We start from the raw sequence: 19,642 nt of genomic DNA on the forward strand, positions 1-19,642 counted from the left end.
CTGTGCAAGTTTCCACAAGCCCTGCTACGTGACCTACCCTGAGTACGTAAAAGGCATCTGATACTTGGGCCAATGCATTCAGTTCATCAGGTCTGTGCCATCTTGCATTATTTTCCTGATACAGGTTTCCCCTGCCATCCGAAGGTAGAGCATTCCTATGAAACGGTTTGTAAGCCGGAATGTCGTAAGGCGAAGAAGCAATTACCATTTATTTATATGGGAAAAATTTGTGAGCATTTGCAGACCCAAAAAAATAACCTACCAAATCATGTCAAATAACATATAAAACCTAAAATAACAGTAACATATAGTAAAAGCAGGAATGATTTGATAAATACACAGCCTATATAAAGTAGAAATACTTTTCCACAATCAATGCCGCACTGTTCTCTGTAGCAAAAATCTCACGCATGCGCTCTTGGCAGAAACACTCTCTCCAGTAACCTTTAAGCTATGAAGCTGCCAAATCATACCAAATAACGTATAAAAATACACAGCCTATATAAAGTAGAAATAATCTATGTACAGTGTAGTATCACTTACCAGAATTGGGAAGACAGCGCTGAGCACACTGATGATGGTGTGTTAGGCTGAGTCGTCGGAGGTTGGGGTGGTGTAGTGGTCCCCAACCTCCAGGCCGCTGACCGATACCAATCCGCGAAGAATGTAGCGGTAGCCGGGATGCACCCAACACGTTTTAAGAAAAAAACCAAAATAAACAAGCTAATTAATTAGGTGCCGCCTGGCATGTAAATGTCGGCCCAGATCAGAGGCAACGCAATCGGCAATCGCCTCTGATCTGGGCCGACATTTACATGCCGGGCAGCACCTAATTAATTAGCTTGTTTGTTTCGGCTTTTTTCTTAAAGATGTGCTGGGTGCGTCCCGGCTACCACTGCATTCTCCGCGAGAATGTATCGGTCCGCGGCCCGGGGTTGGGGTGGTGGGACACTGGGGTGTCATCTCATCATCGTCTGTTTCCATCAGGGCAGGCAGGTCATCTTCTTCATGTTCAGTTCCTGGACGACTTCACTTTCGGTCCGTTCGCTACTACATTCGGTTTCGATTATTATCCTTTCTTCTTCCAATTGCATCAGCTCTTCATGTATCAGTTCTTGGTCATGGGATGCCAAAACCTCTTCAACATCATCCTCGTCAGCTTCCACAAGTCAAACTCATTTTGTCTTTACTTCGTTCACCACAATCAAAACACTTAATTATGTCTAGTTTTATGCTAAGTATAACACCCTTACGAGCTCTTTTAGGCTTTTCCGATACCTTAGAACTCATCTTGCTAACAGGTGCTCACAGACACGTGTTTAAGCAATGCCGGCTAGAATGCAGTTGCTGCTAGCGAAAACAGGTAACTAATGTAGGTCTTTTGTAGCAGCGAGGTTTCGTAAAGCAAACGTTTGAAAAGTGGGGGACATTTATACCTGCGACTTACTCTTCCCCACGTCTGCCCATGAATCACCACCCCCTTTGATTCTCTCTGCCAGTTAATATGCACAAATGGGTCATTTACAGTACCCAAATTAACATTCCTGCATGCCTTTAGGATGTGGGACAAAACCAGAGTGCCCAGCCAAAACCCATGTCAAGCCGAGGTCAGGGTCGAGCCCAGATCCCTTGAGCCGTAAGGCATCAGCACTAACTGCTCCATACCTACTGAGAAGTTGAAGGTCATTTTCATTTGGTGTGCAAAGCATGCAGTGTGCATAGTGCTAATGCCTACTCCAAAGTCCCAGACAAATTCCAGAAACTGGACAAAAGTACATGAAGAGCAGCTCCTTCGCAATGTACGTGCAAACTCCTCACAAAACTTTGATCTGTTCAGGGTCTCGATTCCAAAGTTCACAGATGCCATGTCATTGCTATGCCAGTTACTGGAGGGGAGGGAGAATGCAGGACCTGGGGTAGGGCGCATTTCTCCCCAGTGTGACAGAGGAGATGGCCCAATCTACTCCTTTGCCGTGAGAAGCCTAAACCACTCCAGGCTTATCACTGCCTGAATTGCGAAAGACTTAGGGAGAAAGGCAACGACCGGTGAGTAGAGCAGCAGTAAATTGCTGAACATAATGTTAACTAGGGCAATTCTGCAATACATCCTTGTGACTATAGACCTTTTCATTGCCATCCTACTCCTGATCCTTGTGCAATATGCCCCTGACCTTATTTTTTGTTAGATGAGAACGAAGAGCATAGGTAACCCTACTACATGAGTGCGATGGGAAGAAATATGGGGCGTGACCTGCAACGTCATTAGTTGTTTGACGGAAGCAAGCCTAACATTAGCTGTGTGACAGTGAATTATCTAGGCAGATTTCCTAATTGTTACAAATTGACCCCAAAAATAAATATTGTGTGCAGTTGTGCATACAAAGGTGTGTAGAGAATCCAATTTCTTTACAGTTCTGTACATACCAGAACAAAGAATGGAGTTGAGAGCCGGAGCCTGAGTCAGAGGATGAAGTCCCTCACCTTCCACTGTGCTTTCACCTGCCAAGTGTGCAGAGCCTTTTAGGAAATTTTTTAAAAGTTCCTTCAGACCCATTGCCATGAAACTTACTGTCCTGAGAACTGAATCCAGGATTTCTCAGTGTGTTCGTTTCTTTCCCCTGCACCCTACCCTGGGGAAAAAAGATGCCATTCTGGGATTTAAACGCAAACAACAGGAATTCTGCAGATGCTGGAAATTCAAGCAACACACATCAAAGTTGCTGGTGAACGCAGCAGGCCAGGCAGCATCTATAGGAAGAGGCGCAGTCGACGTTTCAGGCCGAGACCCTTCGTCAGGACTAACTGAAGGAAGAGTGAGTAAGGGATTTGAAAGCTGGAGGGGGAGGGGGAGATGCAAAATCTATCCCTCCCCCTCCTGTCTTCTCCTATCATTTTGCATCTCCCCCTCCCCCTCCAGCTTTCAAATCCCTTACTCACTCTTCCTTCAGTTAGTCCTGACGAAGGGTCTCGGCCTGAAACGTCGACTGCGCCTCTTCCTATAGATGCTGCTTGGCCTGCTGCGTTCACCAGCAACTTTGATGTGTGTTGCCATTCTGGGATCATTGTTACAGTATTGCTAAATCTCAAAGGCCTATTTGCATTGCTTCAGTATTCGAATGCCACCATTTCATCATCAGCATTTCTGATAACAGTGACTGGTGTAACACACTTTGTCTTATAAAACCTCAGGTTTGCAAAAAGCAAAGAGCTCATTATCTCTGTTTACCAGTTGCACAAGATCTTTCATTCCTCTTTGTTCCCAGTTGCTGGTGGCTGACTTCCTTTGTTGTCCAGTCAGGGATTAACAGTAATATTGCTATATTGGCTTTCAGCTAGTGTATTTCAACTTTCTGAGAAGATAATTTATTTTGTGTTGACACAAAGAGATGTAATAAATAATAAGATATTGATTACCTACTACTCATAATACAGATAATACCTGATTCTCAACTGGATTTTTTAAATGGTTATCATACAGCTACAGGCAATATGTGACAAGAATCCTTGTAAAAATATTTCTAAATAAAGATATTAAAATGCCAATTAAATGTGCAGTTTGTAAATTGACCAGCTTATTAAGATTCTTAAATAAATATTTCATATCTGATACCTTTCTTCTTGTTGCATACAATAAGCACAGTATCATTAACTTTACCCAGATATACAAATGGTCATCAATAGGATGTTCTTGTTGCGAGTGATTTTGTTTTTTTAGAAACACTAAATGCTGTGCTGCTGCAAATAAGAATACTTCCATTTCCGTTGTGTTCTAGATGCATCAAGGAACAGTCCCTGTGTCCTATACTGTCACCACAGTAACGGCACATGGGTTTCCACTCCACGCGGGGCAACATATTCCAGGGTGCAACACGCAACAGGTCCCAGCATGCTCAGTAATGTTCAGTGGACAGCACTACCCAGTCTGCTGCGTTCCACCACCTGTAAGTTTCATGGTACAATATCCACTAATCTGTGTAAAGTTGTTCTGAAGAATAAGAATTAAAAAAGAAAACCTTGCAGCGTCCATAATATTCTTTAGTAAGTGTACAGCTTCCCGAGTTAAAGTTTCAGATAGTCCTGTGTTCACTGCTGTACATTCATCTAAATTTAGAAACCATTTCCCAGAAAAAATGGCCTGTAAGATTGGAAACCCCGAGTTAAAATTCTAGCGTTTTTGTTCAATGTGACTTCAGTAAGTTTGTGGTGACATCTGAAGGATGCATTGCTATCTGCACAACATATCCAAAACTGAATAGAATTGGTAATTTTTCATGTTGTTATTGAAGTGTGGGTGGAGCATGTTTGATGGCCTACATTTATAGAACGCTCTTGAAATCTGGTCTGATTTAACAAACCAATAATTTTATATAAAGGATTTATTTTCAAATTTTTGTTGGGTTTTCAATTGCTGTGAAAATGTCCCACTATCTTTTTACTACAGGACACTCTGTATCTTTTGTGTTTATCAGTGAACTCGTATCGATTTTTTTTGTTTACTTTTATCAGAATTACTGAGGCCGAGGCTCTTAAAACCTTTTAAAAATTGATTTGCTTTGTAGAGATGTCTCCATTTAATGTTTGCATTATGTATTAACAATACGCTGAGTTCAGTGCATGAACTGAGGCTGTTCAAGCAGAGAACATACTTCTTTTATAAAATCAGCTGTGTAATTAATCCCTTTGCATGAACAACAGGACAAAAAGTACCACTTCAATCTTCCTTCTGTTTTTTTAAAATCCTCAATTTCATTTGCTTTAATTAAACGGATTAGGAACATAAGTTACATTATTTTGTAATTTTTCATTCTGTCTTTGAGTGGAAAAAAAATTGGCACCATATTCTGCAGAGATACTTTAGCTTTAAAATTTCTATCAGATTCTAAACCAAGTGTTAGCTGCAAGGGAGGAATTTTATGGTTAAAGTTTCCAGCCCGACAGTCTGACATGATGACTTTATAAACGATGTCTCACTGACAAATGAGAATAGCTTGACATTGCTGCAACTATATCATTGGCTAAACTCACCAAGAAAGCATTAGATTAATTAATTTTATTTTTAAAGATGTAGATCAATTTACACTAGTTAATGCCATATGATCTTCATGACACTGAAAATTCACTTGTACAAGTTTAACTTCCATTTTAATTTAATGTTTCTTTAATCAACTTTTTCCCCATATCTTCTATCTCTTCCTTTAATAATATATATAATTTAACATTGAAATAAATACTTGTATATAATCAGTGTTGCTCATTAACAATTATTAGTTGGTGTACCGGTTAAAAAGATGCACAGTTATTTAGATTAACAAAGTATCTTTAATTCATTACTACTTAGTTAAGACCATGTCGTTACAGTTTTTAATGGGATTGTTTGGTTAGTGAGATGCACAGTAGAATAGCTAGTTTCCCCTGGTGCAGATCCCTGAGGAGGGCACTGCACCATTTTAGCTGTATAATTTGCAGTCTGTGCTGGAGCAAGAACCATGCGGGAATCTGTGGGCAAGTGTAATGAATGGCCAGAATAAACCATTCACCCCAAGAACAGAATCTGGCCCTTTGCATTTATTGTCCAGAAACAGCAATTTCTTTATGAATGTATTATTTTCCATAGTATTGGTTATTTCTGTAGTGAAGCCATAACTGACTCATAACATGTATGCACTTCTTGTCCACAAGTCTATGGAAAATTACATTTAACCATGTGTGGCTGCAAAAATAAATATAGTTTAAAAAATTTTTAATATATATATTTAATATTCTGTGAAGTTTGCCAAAAGCTGTGATTAACAAGTAAACTACACAGTCCCAAATTTAATCTTTGCAGTATGTAAATGGCAATAATGTGGGCATAGAAATAGTCTCGTTGGAATGATAAACTTACTGACGTTTCCCCCTCTAGACTATCTATGAACTGCTGCAGAAAATGTAGCCTTGAGCATTAACTGGTGATAGTTTTAGACTTGACTGATACTCTGTTGGAAGAGCTCACTGCCATCATCCATGTGAGCTCAGTACAGATTTGAGTGTGGAACTGTAGTATTACTGGTATCAGGCATTATGGCAGAAAGGAAATTCTTAAACGACTGAAGTGCTGCACTCTTCTTGAGTAACAGGAAAACATGCCAGAATATTGCAATTTGGTCTTCAATAGAAACGCTTCACGCTATGTTTCTGAAATGACACAGAAGACATTTGTTCAGAATGTATTGTGGAATACATTGTAAATTTTGTGACTGTTTTATTTAATCAAACTGTACACTTTTAACAACTCTACAGATGTTAAAGTTTGAATGCCTCTGTAGCTGTTATCCATCTAGTACCATTTGTTTTTCTTCCAGGTATCACTCTCTTTTTTCCCTAGTAAATGTGTCTTTATCTTGTTTTTCAGCTGATTCATGCATGCACAATGCAGCATCTGCCAGTCTCTTATCAAACCTTCCCCCCTCTTATCTCCAGTGAACATTTTATATTGCACCCTCCCCATCTGCCACCCCACCAACATCCTCACCTTCCCCCTTTGAGCCAGTTTGTTCCAATCCAGCCACAGCATCCACGACTGGTAAGTAAAACATTCAAAGCAAGAAATGTCAAGTTTTTTTTTCAGACTGTGCACTCTGCTGTATTTTATTCATTGAGGTTCTTTTGATGCTTGATTGGTAGTGAGGTTCAACAGGGTGAAGGCAATGAACAGGTCTGCATGGCTCTGATATGTAATTATATTGAAGTTTAAAAGGAAGATAGGATGCTTAACTGGCAGCAAATGCAACACTGCACATTTTCATTGCCTTGCAAGTTTTCAAAAAAATATTGCTTTTGGGATGAGATGAAAGAATACCTATTTACTAGGACTTTTTTTACATCGACACTTTACTGTACTCTTGCTGATCCAGTGTCAAAGAAATCACATGGTCTCTTTAATAAAAGTGTATTAACTAGCAAGTACTGATTCTAATGGGCAGTCCATTCTGATGAGCTAATCTCGTCAGAATTGACAATTAACAATCTCTGTGCTAGGAAGGCAATGACTGTTGCTTTCGTATTCATCTGCTGGAAACAGTATGTAATTCATTTGCTCGGTCTCATGGTCATTTTCCTTACTTGGACAGAAAGACTGAGCACCTGATTGAATTGTAAGGTGGTTGGAAGTAACTCGGGAAATGTGTAGCTCAGATAGTTGATGGTTGGGTTGACTTGTTCTCCCATCTTGGCAATCCGGTTGTGTGTTGTCTGGAATTTTGCTTGCATTCACGGTTTTCTGCAAATAATTCTATAAACAGACACATAGACCTCAATCCCATTTATAAGCCAGTGTGGGAAAAATTCTAGCCAAGACACAGAGTTCGCCACACAACCAATCAACAACGAGACTGCCTCCCTATGTCACAATGGAGTTTCCATAATAATGACCAATCAACTGATTGATAAGTATATAAAGGCCAAGCATTTGGAGGACACACCACAAGTGACAGCTTATTGATGATATTTCCTTGTATGGTGACGAAACATTTGTCAATGGATTGTAAAATGGTTTCTAACAAACACAGTAGCCATATCAGGAAGTTAATGAAGTGCAGATTGTTGCAAAAAAGAATACTTTTATTCCATGAGCTTTGTGAAGTTCTGCAGCTTTAGCACTCACAGAATATAAAACATTAAAGTATTATATTTTGGACAAAAACAAAGGCTAATAAATTTTCAACCGTTCTGTTAATAACACTTCAAAGTTTCTAGAATAGATTTTTTTTTAATGTAACAATTAAGTTTGTATATTAATGTATCTATATTACTTACAGCCATGCTGGGCTCATTAAGGAATGGTGCATTGGGTATTAGGATTTGGTGTCTTACGGCCACAGTCAACTGGTCACATTTGTGGCCATGGTAGGAATGCTGCAATTGGGTTCAGCATCCTTGGTTTATGCTAACAAGGAAAGGCAGCTAGAGGACAAATCTGGCAGTTTTGTTTTACAGAACAGGCTACTACAGTCTATGTGCACTCTCTGGAAAGAAAATTACAAGATACGCTGGTGAACCATGGCAAAATTCTGCAGATTGCTTACAGAACTTCTAAATGTACCTCTTTTGAATTACTCTCACTGCAATTTGCAGCGTGCAATTTCCCTTTAAGTAATGTACTTTTGAACTGACAATGAACTACAGACTTCATGAAGTTCTGAAGGACCCAGCGGTCTTAATAGCACCTTTAAGCAAGTAAAGGTTCATCGCCGTGGCCAGAAGCAAGGAAAAGCGGGGAAGGCTCCGAGCCAGGCTGAAACACAGAGGAATTGAGACCCTCTCCGCCCAGCATCTTGTTAGCAAATGTGCAGTCGCTGGAGAACAAGAATGAGGACCTGAAGGCAAGAATGCTGTATCTGAGGGAAATGAGGAATTGTTGTGTTCTGTGTTTAACCAAGACATGGCTTACTCCCAGCACACCAGATTCAGCAATCAGGCCCGAAGGCTTCTCAATACACAGGGTGGTCCAAACTGCTGATTCTGAAAAGGCAAAAGGTGAAGGTTTGCATTTCAGGATAAACTCTGACGTGGTGGTTTTGTCGCATTCTTGTTCCCCCAACATGTGCCGACTATTCTATTTACCAAGAGAGTTCTCCTCTGTGATCCTGACTGCAGTGTACGTACCTCCATCGGCCAACTGTAATCAGGCACTTCCAATACTGCATAATGCCATCACCAAACAACGAACTGTCCACCCCGATGCATTTCAAATCGTGGTCAGGGACTTCAACCACGCTTATTTGAAGAAATCTCTGCCCATTTACCATCGGCATATAACCTGTAGCACCAGAGATCCCAACACTTCAGACCACTGTTATACTAAGATGAGGAATGCCTACAGTTCTATGCCAAGGGTGCATTTCAGGAAATTGGATCACTTGGCTGTCTTGCATACAGGCAGAGGCTATAGAGCAAAGCTCCAGAGATGAAGGCGACAAAGAGGTGGTCCCGGGAGGCAGAGAAGCAGCTACAAGATTGCTTCAGTCAGTGGACTGAGGTGAGTTCGAGGACTGATCAGTGGATCTGCATGGATACTGTTGTAGCGTGGCTGAAATCACTGGAGAGACAGAGTCACTGGTAGATACAAAGCAGCTTCTTTATTCGACACAACAAGGTACAGCAGGCATCATACGGACGGAGACACTTTTGGTAGAAAGGTCTGCTAGCCCAATGTGGGCTCAATATTTATATGCTAAACACAAAATGCAATCGCTACTTAAAAGTTATAGACAATGCTTCCTATTGAAGCTACATACAAAATATCACACTGTAGCGATGTGCTACACACAGCGCTAGAATAACCACACGGAGTCGGTGAGTTAGAGTTGCGATGAAAGAGATTTATTCAAACTTCGCGGCCCGCTTTAAAGCCTTCCCGTTCCCGACCTCCCTGGGCAGGACTACTGTGGGGAATGCATATTCCCAGACCCTTTCTGCGTGTGGGATTTTCCTCCTGCTGGTGAAGATGGCCTGGCGCCCTTTTTGCTGCCGGCCCTCTGCCTGCGCGCGCTGTTTCGTGAGCCGGTTCGTGGGTGCCAGAAAGTGGGTCGCCACATAACACCCCCCCCCCAGAACCGGCGATACCTCCCCCAATGTCCACAGTCTGGATCGGCCTCTGTTTGGGAGGTCTGCCCCTGCGCCGCGGTGCCTGAGCCTGGACCAGTTGCGCCAAGTCCACATGGGCCGGTTTGAGTCGGTCCACCGTGAAAACCTCCTCTCTCCCCCCAGTGTCCAGCACGAACATGGACCCGTTGTTCCTGATCACCTTAAACGGCTGTAGCGGTGTCCGCCCCGTCGTACAAAAAGAAACTTACAGTTCTGCAGGTCTTTGGGTACGCAGGTCGGGCTCTGTCCGTGCTGTGAAGTGGGTATGGGGGCCAGGTTACCGAGCCTCTCCCGTAGTCTGTCCAGGACTGCTGTGGGTTCTTCCTCTTGCCCCCTTGGGGCTGGTATGAACTCTCCTGGGACGACCAGGGGCGCGCCATACACCAACTCGGCCGACGAGGTGTGTAGATCCTCTTTGGGCGCCGTGCGGATTCCGAGCAGGACCCAGGGAAGTTCGTCCACCCAGTTAGGCCCCTCCAGGCGGGCCATGAGAGCCGATTTCAGGTGATGGTGGAAGCGCTCCACTAGTCCGTTCGACTGTGGGTGGTAGGCAGTTGTGTGGTGTAGCTGTGTTCCTAAAAGTCTGGCCATAGCCGACCACAGGCTGGAGGTGAACTGGGCGCCCCTGTCGGAGGTAATGTGGGCCAGTACCCCAAAGCGTGCTACCCAGGTTGCGATCAGTGCTCGGGCGCAGGATTCGGAGGTGGTGTCGCTGAGCGGGACTGCCTCTGGCCATCTGGTGAACCGGTCTATCATAGTTAGGAGGTACCGCACTCCTCGTGACACTGGCAGGGGCCCCACAATATCCACATGGATGTGGTCGAACCTCCAGTGGGTGGGTTTGAACCGCTGCGGTGGAGCCTTGGTGTGCCGCTGCACCTTGGCCGTTTGGCACTGAATACACGTTTTGGCCCATTCACTGACCTGTTTACGAAGTCCATGCCACACGAACCTGTTGGAGACCAGCCGGACAGTTGTCCTGATGGAGGGGTGCGCTAAGTTGTGAATGGATTCGAACACCCGCCGGCGCCAGGCTGCTGGGACAACGGGGCGGGGTTGGCCAGTAGGTACGTCACATAGTAAGGTCCTCTCACCTGGGCCTACGGGGAGGTCTTGGAGCTGCAAACCGGAGACTGCAGTCCTGTAACTGGGGATCTCAGCGTCTGCCTGCTGTGCCTCTGCCAGCGCTGCATAGTCCACCCCCTGGGACAGGGCCTGTATGGTAGGTCTGGAAAGTGCGTCTGCCACGACATTGTTCTTTCCAGAGACATGCCGGATGTCCGTCGTGTACTCGGAGATGTAGGACAGATGTCGCTGCTGGCAGGACGACCGGGGTCGGACACCTTAGTGAACGCAAAGGTAAGCGGTTTGTGGTCTGTGAACGCGGTGAAGGGCCTACCTTCTAAGAAGTACCTGAAATGCCGGATTGCCAGGTATAGTGCCAATAGCTCCCGGTCGAAAGCACTGTATTTGAGTTCGGGTGGTCGTAGGTGTTTGCTGAAGAACGCCAGGGGTTGCCAGCGACCCTCGATGAGTTGTTCCAGCACTCCACCGACTGCTGTGTTGGATGCGTCCACCGTGAGGGCAGTAGGAACGTCCGTTCTGGGGTGCACTAGCATCGCGGCGTTTGCCAAGACTTCTTTGGTTTTAACGAAAGCGGTTGCGACCTCTTCGTTCCAGGTAATGTCCTTGCCCTTACCCGACATTAGAGTGAACAAGGGGCACATGGTTCGGGCTGCTGAGGGGAGGAAACGGTGGTAGAAATTCACCATACCCACGAATTCCTGCAAGCCTTTGATTGTGTTGGGTCGGGGGAAGTGGCGGACCGCGTCTACCTTGGCGGGCAGCGGGGTTGCCCCGTGTTTAGTAATCCTGTGGCCCAGGAAGTCGATGATGTCGAGTCCGAACTGGCATTTGGCTGGATTGATTGTAAGGCCGAATTCACTCAGGTGGGAGTAGAGCTGGAGGAGGTGGGACAGATGCTCTTGACGACTACTGCTGGCTATGAGGATGTCGTCCAAATAGATGAATGCAAAGTCCAGGTCGCGTTCCACCGTGTCCATTAGCCGCTGGAAAGTCTGTGCGGCATTCTTTAGACCAAACGGCATTCGGAGGAATTCGAAAAGTCCGAACGGGGTGATAAGTGCTGTTTTGGGGATGTCGTCCGGATGTACAGGGATTTGATGGTATCCCCGGACGAGGTCTACCTTGGAAAAGATCCTTACGCCGTGTAGGTTTGCTGTGAAGTCTTGAATGTGCGGCACAGGGTAGCGGTCTGGCGTTGTAGCCTCGTTCAGTCTGCGGTAGTCACCGCATGGTCTCCAGCCCCCCGTTGCCTTGGGCACCATGTGAAGGGGGGAGGCCCATGGGCTGTTGGACCGTCGTATGATCCCTAATTTCTCCATCTTCTTGAACTCCTCCTTCGCCCGTCGGAGCTTGTCCGGGGGAAGCCTTCGAGCACGGGCGTGGAGGGGTGGTCCCTGGGTCGGGATGTGGTGCTGTACTCCGTGTCTGGGCATGGCTGCCGTGAACTGCGGTGTCAGTACTGATGGGAAATCTGCCAGGACCCTGGTGAATTCTTCGTCGGACAGTGTGATGGAGTCCAGGTGTGGGGCTGGCAACTGTGCTTCACCCAGGGAGAACGTTTGAAAAGTCTTGGCGTGGACTAATCGCTTCCCTTGCAAGTCGACCAGCAGGCTGTGGGCTCGTAGAAAATCTGCCCCCAGCAGTGGTTGGGCCACGGTGGCCAGTGTGAAGTCCCACGTGAACCGGCTGGAGCTGAACTGTAGCCGCACTGTGCGGGTGCCGTAGATTTGTATTGTGCTGCCATTTGCGGCCCTCAGGGTGGGTCCCGGTTCTCTGTTGCGGGTGTCATAACTCGTTGGAGGTAAGACGCTGATCTCCGCTGCGGTGTCGACCAAGAAGCGGCGTCCCGACTGCTTGTCCCAGACGTACAGGAGGCTGTCCTGATGGCCAGCCGCCATAGCCATCAGCGGCGGCTGGCCCTGGTGTTTCCCGGGAATTTGCAGGGCGGTCTGCAGCGGCGGGCCTCCGTGCCCCACCGCTGGTGGTAGAAACACCATTGTTCGTTGGGCTCCTCACTCCCGTCGCCGGGTTTTGTAGGCTCTGCTGCCGGGCCTGGTCTGGTCTGTCGTTGGGCACGCGGCTTGGTGATCTGTGCGACGGACGCCCCTCTCTCTTTCCTGGCATTCCACAGCACATCTGCTCGGGCCGCCACCTCCTGGGGGTTGCTGAAATCTGCGTCGGACAGCAGCAGGCATATGTCCTCGGGCAGTTGCTCTGGGAACGCCTGCTCAAACATGAGGCAGGGTTTGTGTCCTTCAGCCAGGGCCAGCATCTCGTTCATTAATGCTGACGGCGGCCTGTCTCCCAAACCATCCAGGTGCATTAAGCGGCGTGCTCGTTCACGCCGTGAGAGTCCAAAAGTCCTTATGAGCAGGGCTTTGAATGCTGTGTATTTGCCGTCCTCCGGGGGCGACTGTATAAACTCCTCAACTTGTGCAGCAGTCTCCTGGTCGAGGGAGCTCAGCACGTAGTAGTAGCGAGTGGACTCCGAGGTTATCTGCCGAATGTGGAATTGTGCTTCTGCTTGTTCAAACCATAAATGGGGTCGCAGCGTCCAGAAGCTTGGCAGTTTTAACGAAACTGCGTGAACAGATGCGGCGTCGGTCATCTCTGGTCCAAATATCGTTTGGGCCGTCGGGGTCACCAATTGTAGCGATGTGCTACACACAACGCTAGAATAACCACACGGAGTTGGTGAGTTAGAGTTGCGATGAAAGAGATTTATTCAAACTTCGCGGCCCGCTTTAAAGCCTTCCCGTTCCCGCCCTCCCTGGGCGGGACTACTGTGGGGAATGCATATTCCCAGACCCTTTCTGCGTGCGGGATTTTCCCCCTGCTGGTGAAGATGGCCTGGCGCCCTTTTTGCTGCCAGCCCTCTGCCTGCGCGCGCTGTTTCGTGAGCCGGTTCGTGGGTGCCAGAAAGTGGGTCACCACAACACCTCCTAACTTCATCCTTTCCTTCTGACGCCAACATGTCTGGGTTGGTATCCACAGCCTTTAGTTCAATCCACAATACATTCATTTGGCATTTTACGTGCTAACATAAAAGACAATTAATATTTATAATGTATAGATAATACTGACTTCGAAACTACAGCATCAGGTCAAACTACGGCGCCAGAAGCATCTGGTATTCACACCTTTTTAGGAAGCGAATTGTTGCGGACTCAATCCACAGTACTTTGTCAAATAGAAGTCTGGTGGCCAAAGTCATTTAAGTGTAAATGAATCATCTACCCAAAAAACTCACTCTAGCAAATACACCAAGGTTGTCACGGACTTCATAAAAACAGTTGTAGTTGTGTGTGTCGCCACAAAGTCATTCAGGGTCTTCCCCAACCAGAGCCCTGGGTGAATGATAAGATTCACAAACGGCTGAGGGCCAAATCAGAGAATTCAGGTCTGGTGACCAAGTAAGATGCAAATGGTCCGGGTATGATCTCCGGAAAGCCATCTCACGGGCAAAGTGGCAGTTCTGGGCTAAATTTGAATCACTGAAGGATGCTCGACAGCTGTGCCATGGTTTGAATGTTACTACCACTTAAAAGGGAAATCAAGCAACATAGGTAACAACAGGGCTTCACTTCCAGGTGGGTTCAAAGCCTTCTATGTTTGTTTTGTCAGTCAAAACAGGGAGAAACCTTTATGAACTCTTAACAGCTTCCGATGACCCGGTGCTGTCATTCACTGAGGTCAGTGTGAGAGCATCCTTCAGGAGGGTGGACCCACAGAAAGCTTCCGGCTCGGATATGGTACCTGGTTGAGAGCTAAAAACTTGTGCTGATCAACTGGATGGAGAGTTCACTGATATCTTTAACCTCTCACTTTAGCAGTGTTACCTACTCACCTGCTTCAGGCTGGCCACAATCCTACTGGTGCCTCAGAAGAATATGGTAACCTGCCTCGAAGACTACCGGCCAAAAGCCTTTATATCCAGTGTGACGATGTGTTTTGAGTGGTTGGTGATGAAACACGATGACTCCTGACTGAGAAGCGACTTGGATCTGCTCCAGTTTGCCTACCGGCGCAACAGATCCACAGCAGATCCCAGTTCATTGGTTCTTCACTCAACAGTGGAACATCTGGATGGCCAGGATGCATCTATCAAGATGTTCTTTATCAACTACAGCTCGGGATTTAAATAATTTCATCCCCTCAAAGTTAATCACGACCTTTGCCTCAATACCCCCTTGTGCAATTGGATCCTCAATTTCCTCACTTGCAGACACCATTCAGTTTGGATTGGCAACATCTCCTCCACAATCTCCATCGGCACAGGTGCACCACAAGCCCTGTGTGCTTAGCCCCCTGCTCTACTCATTTTGTATTTATGACTATGTGACGAAGCACAGCTCTAATGCCAAGTTCAAGTTTGCTGATGACACCACTGTCAATGACCAAGTCGAGGGTGGTGACGAATCAGCATATAAGAGGGAGATTGAATATCTCTCTGAGTGGTGCTGCAACAACAATCTCTCAATATCAGCAAGCTGATTATTGACTTCAGGAGGAGGAAACTGGAGGTCCATGAGCCAATCTTTATCGGGGGTTCAGAGGTGGAGAGGGTCAGCAACTTCAAATTCCTCAGTGTTATCATTTCAGAGGACCTGTTCTGGACCCAGAGCGCAAGTGCGATTACAAAGAAAGCATGGCAGCGCCTCTGTTTCTTTTGGAGTCTGCAGAGATTCAGCATGATTTCTAAAACTTGGACAAACTTCTATAGATGTGTGGTGCGGTGTGTATTGGCTGGTTGCGTCACAGCCTGGTGTGGAAACACCAACACCCTTGAATGTAGAGTCCTACAAAAAGTAGTGGATATGGCACAATCCATCACTTGTAAAGCCCTCCCCTCCATTGAGCACATTTACCCGGAGGAAAGCGGCATGCATCGTCAGGGATCCCCACCACCTAGCTCATGCTCTGTTCTCCATGTTGTCATCAGGAAGAAGGTACAGCAACCTCGGGAATCACACCACCAAAGGTTCAAGTACAGTTATTACCCCTCAACCAGCAGGCTCTTAAACCATTAGGGATAACTTCATTTACCCCTTGACTGATCTGTTGCCATAACGTATGGAGTCATTTTCAAGGGCTCTTGAATCTTATATTCTTGATATTGATTGATTATTTATTTATTATTACTATTCTCTTTTGTATTTCTACTCGATCGTCTTTTGCACATTCGCTTTTTGTCCGCACTGTTGGTTGCAGCCTTTCATTGATTGCATCTATTATGGTTCTTGTGTTTACTGAGTATTCCTGAAAAAAACATTCCTCAGGGTTTTATATGGTGACGTTTATGTACTTTAATAATAAATTTAATTTGAACTTTGAATTGAGAAACATTCTTCCACAGGAGCCAAATATGTACTTAAAAAAGAGAAAATCTCATAACATTGAGGAATGTGCATCAGAGTAGAGAAGAACTCAATGATTGCAAACAACCACCACGGAGTTGACTTCAGAGCTGCAGGAAAAAGTTTGTGAACCCTTTGTGGTTACCTGGTTTTCTGCATTAATTACTCATAAAATATGGTCTGATATTAAACTAAGTCACAATAATAGACAAACAAATTGCCTAAACTAATAACAAGCAATTGTACTTTTCATGTCTTCATTGAACACATTGTTTAATCATTCACAGTCCAGGCTGAAAAAAGTATGTGGGCCATTGTATTTAATAAGTGGTAGAACCACCTGTAGCAGCAATAACCTCCACCAAACGTTACCTGTAGCTGCTGATCAGACTTGCACAATGACAAGGAGGAATTATAGACCATTCCTCCATACAAAATTGTTTCAATTAATGGGTATTTCTGGGATACCTTGCATGGACAGCCCTCTTCAAATCCACAACATCTCGATTGGTTTAAGATCTGGACTCTGAGTTGGCCATTCCAAAACATGAATTTTCTTCTTTTTAAACCATTCTGTTGTTGATTTACTCTTGTGTTTCGGATCATTCTCTTGTTGTATCATCCAACTTCTGTTAAGCTTCAGGCGATGAACCCACTGCCCTAACATTCTCCTGTAAAAGGTCTTGATACAATTTAAAATTCATTGTTACCACAACGATTGTAAAATGTCTAGGCCCTGAAGCAGCAAAGCAGTACCAAACTGTGATGCTCCTTCCACCATGCTTCACAGTTGGGATGAGGTTTCGGTGTTGGTGTGTAGTGCCCCTTTCCCTCCATACATAGCAGTGTGTATTTCTTCCAGAAAGTTTAACTTCTGTCTCATCTGTCCACAGAACATTGTCCCAATGTTTTGGAACATCCAAGTGGTCTTTTGCAAACTTGAGACATGTAGCAGTGTTTTTTTGGAGAGCGGTGGTTTCCGCTGTGACAACCATTCTTGTTCAGTGTTTTTCTTATGGTGGACACATGAACAGAGACTTTAGCAAGTGCTAGAGATTTCTGCAGGTGTTTTGCTGTTACCCTTGAGTTCTTTTTCACCCCCTTCAGCATTGCACGCTATGCTCATGGTGTGATCTTTGCAGGATGCCCACATCTAGGGAGAGTAGCAACAATACTGAATTTATTTAGTTTGTAGACATTTTGTCTTGCTGTGGACTGATGAATACTCAGGTCTTTAGAAATGCTTTTGTAGCCTTTTCCAGCTTCATGCATCTCTACAATTCTTCTAAGGTCCTCTTAAAGTAGTTTTGATCGAGTCTTGTTGCACATAAACAGATCTTTCTTGAGAAGAGCAGGCTTTGTCGGTAACCTGACTTTGTGTCTTTTTTATACTGCAGGGCATCTCTACAACCCAAGCCTCCAATCTCATCTCATTGATTGGAACACCTGATCCAAATAGCTCTTGTAGAAGGCATTACCCCAGAGTTCACATGCTTGTATGAACCTAGATGATTGTTTAAATGGTGTACTCGGTATTGATGAAAGAAAGTACAATTGTTTGTGTGTTATTAGTTTAGGTAGGTCATGTTTGTCTATTATTGTGACTTGAACCACATTTTAAGAGTAATTAATGCAGAAAGCCGGGTAATTGAAAAGGGTTCACAAACATTTTCTTGCAACTGTAATTGTACGAATTACAAATACCTACGGTGCTTTTATTTTGAGAGCAAGGCCTCCAGTTGGGTCTTCCTGCAGTGTACATACACAAATGTTGAGTATTTTCCCCACCTTTGATATGTGGAAAAAGTTCAGTGATTCATTGCTGATGAAGCTGTTAATATTTCTATTTTTTTTCTCTTTCTTCTGTGTCCAGCTGCACATGGGCAGTATATATGCTCTGTTGCTTTACATCCGCGAGGTTGCTCTCAAACTCAATTTTGTTGTTACATTCACAGGTGCAGTGAGATCTTATGGCAGCATCACAGGCGCAAGAAAAACATAAATCATGCACAGGTTTACAAGAAAATACGGTTAATGCAACAAAATGTCCATTCTAGTGCAAAATAGTCAAGTGATCATAAAGTTGCTAAACTAGTGATTAGTGTTTTGCTAGTTGGTTTAAAAACCGCATGCTTGAAGGGAAGTAGCTGTTCCTGGTCCTGGTGTTGGGCTACTTCAGGCTTCTGTACCTCCTGTCCAGTGGTAGTTGTGAAATAACGGCATGCCACAGATGGTAGGGATCTTTGATGATAGTTGTGTCCTTCTTCAGGCAGCGCCTGCTTTAGATACTACCAACAAATAATGAAGGACATGCCTGTGATATACTGGGCCAAGTCCACTAATTCCTGCAGCTTCTTACTTTGCTGGGCATTGGAAGTGCCAAACCAGACGATGATGTAATTAGTCAAGACACTTTCAACAGTACATCTGTATAGGTCTTTTAGAATGTTCAATGACAAACTGAGCCTCCGTAATCTCCCAAGAAAGTAAAGATGCTGGTATGCTTTCCTTATTAACAACCTAAGCCCAAATGTGGAGAAGACCAAGGAAGTCATTGTGGACTGCAGGCGCACCATCTCCCTCTGCGAATACATGGCTCCTCCACAGAGAGAATTAAGTGCACCAAATTCCTCGGAATTCACATCACGGATGACCTCACCTGATCCTTGAACAAGGAGGCACAACAGCATCTCCGCTTCCTAAAAAGATTGAGGCAAGCAAGGCTCATTTCCCCTCGCCCCACCCCCCCACCTTAACTGCATCTTATAGGAGCATCATTGAGAGCGACCTGACAAGTTGCATCTCCATCTGGCGTGGGAGCAGTCGAGCACCGGACCTGAAGTCCCTACAAACGACTGTGAGAACAGCTGAGAGAATCACAGGATCCATCAGGTTCACTTATCTGGAGCACTGCATATGCAGGGCCCTTAATATTAATATGGATCACACCCGTCCATCCAGAATCCTCTTTGACTTTCTACCATCAGGCAGGAGACTACGATGCATAAAAATAAGAACAGTCAGGATGGGAAACAGTTTCTTCCCCCAGGCTATTAAGCTTCTAAACTCCCGGCCACAAAGTGTATTCAAAGTGTCACTGGTTAATCTGTTCCATACCTTACAATATTTAATATTAATGCACTTCAGTTTGTTATTTGTATGTGATTCATCTGTAGATTTTATCCTTATCTGCACAAGCTATCGTGTGCTATGTGTGTTATGTTGTACTACTGTGCTTTACACCCTGGTCTGAAGAACATTGTCTCATTTCTATATACATGATATGGTTGTATATGTTATATACATGCATATAGTTAAATGACAATAAACTTGTTGTGTCTGACTGGGCCCAGAACAGGTCATAGAATATATTGATGCCCAGGAACCAAAAGCTGCTGACTGTCTCAATAACAAAGTTGCTCTGTGGGTGGAGAATTGTTGGCCCTATGGGATCTGGTAATATGGGGTCACTGGTTCATTCCCAATAAGACTTCAAAATACTCTTCAGAGATCAAGGTTCTGGTTTTTGTTCATTAGTCATTTCACATTTTTGTATATCTTGCTTTTTTTTCCTG

At 44.9% G+C, this 19,642-nt stretch overlaps 1 protein-coding gene across 7 annotated transcripts in view; it reads left to right on the forward strand.

Annotated features, from left to right (window-relative positions):
- Window positions 1-19,642, forward strand: part of rnf44 (ring finger protein 44) — a 161,110-nt gene that overhangs the window by 121,871 nt on the left and 19,597 nt on the right. For all 7 annotated transcript variants that reach the window (XM_063053448.1, XM_063053451.1, XM_063053450.1 and 4 more), the window contains 2 exons: window positions 3,774-3,941; window positions 6,392-6,562. In XM_063053448.1, coding sequence (XP_062909518.1) covers window positions 3,774-3,941; window positions 6,392-6,562 — 339 coding nt within the window. The remainder of the gene's footprint in view (window positions 1-3,773; window positions 3,942-6,391; window positions 6,563-19,642) is intronic.

Source organism: Mobula hypostoma, chromosome 7 (assembly GCF_963921235.1).
Source record: "Mobula hypostoma chromosome 7, sMobHyp1.1, whole genome shotgun sequence".
Lineage (NCBI taxonomy): Eukaryota > Metazoa > Chordata > Chondrichthyes > Myliobatiformes > Myliobatidae > Mobula > Mobula hypostoma.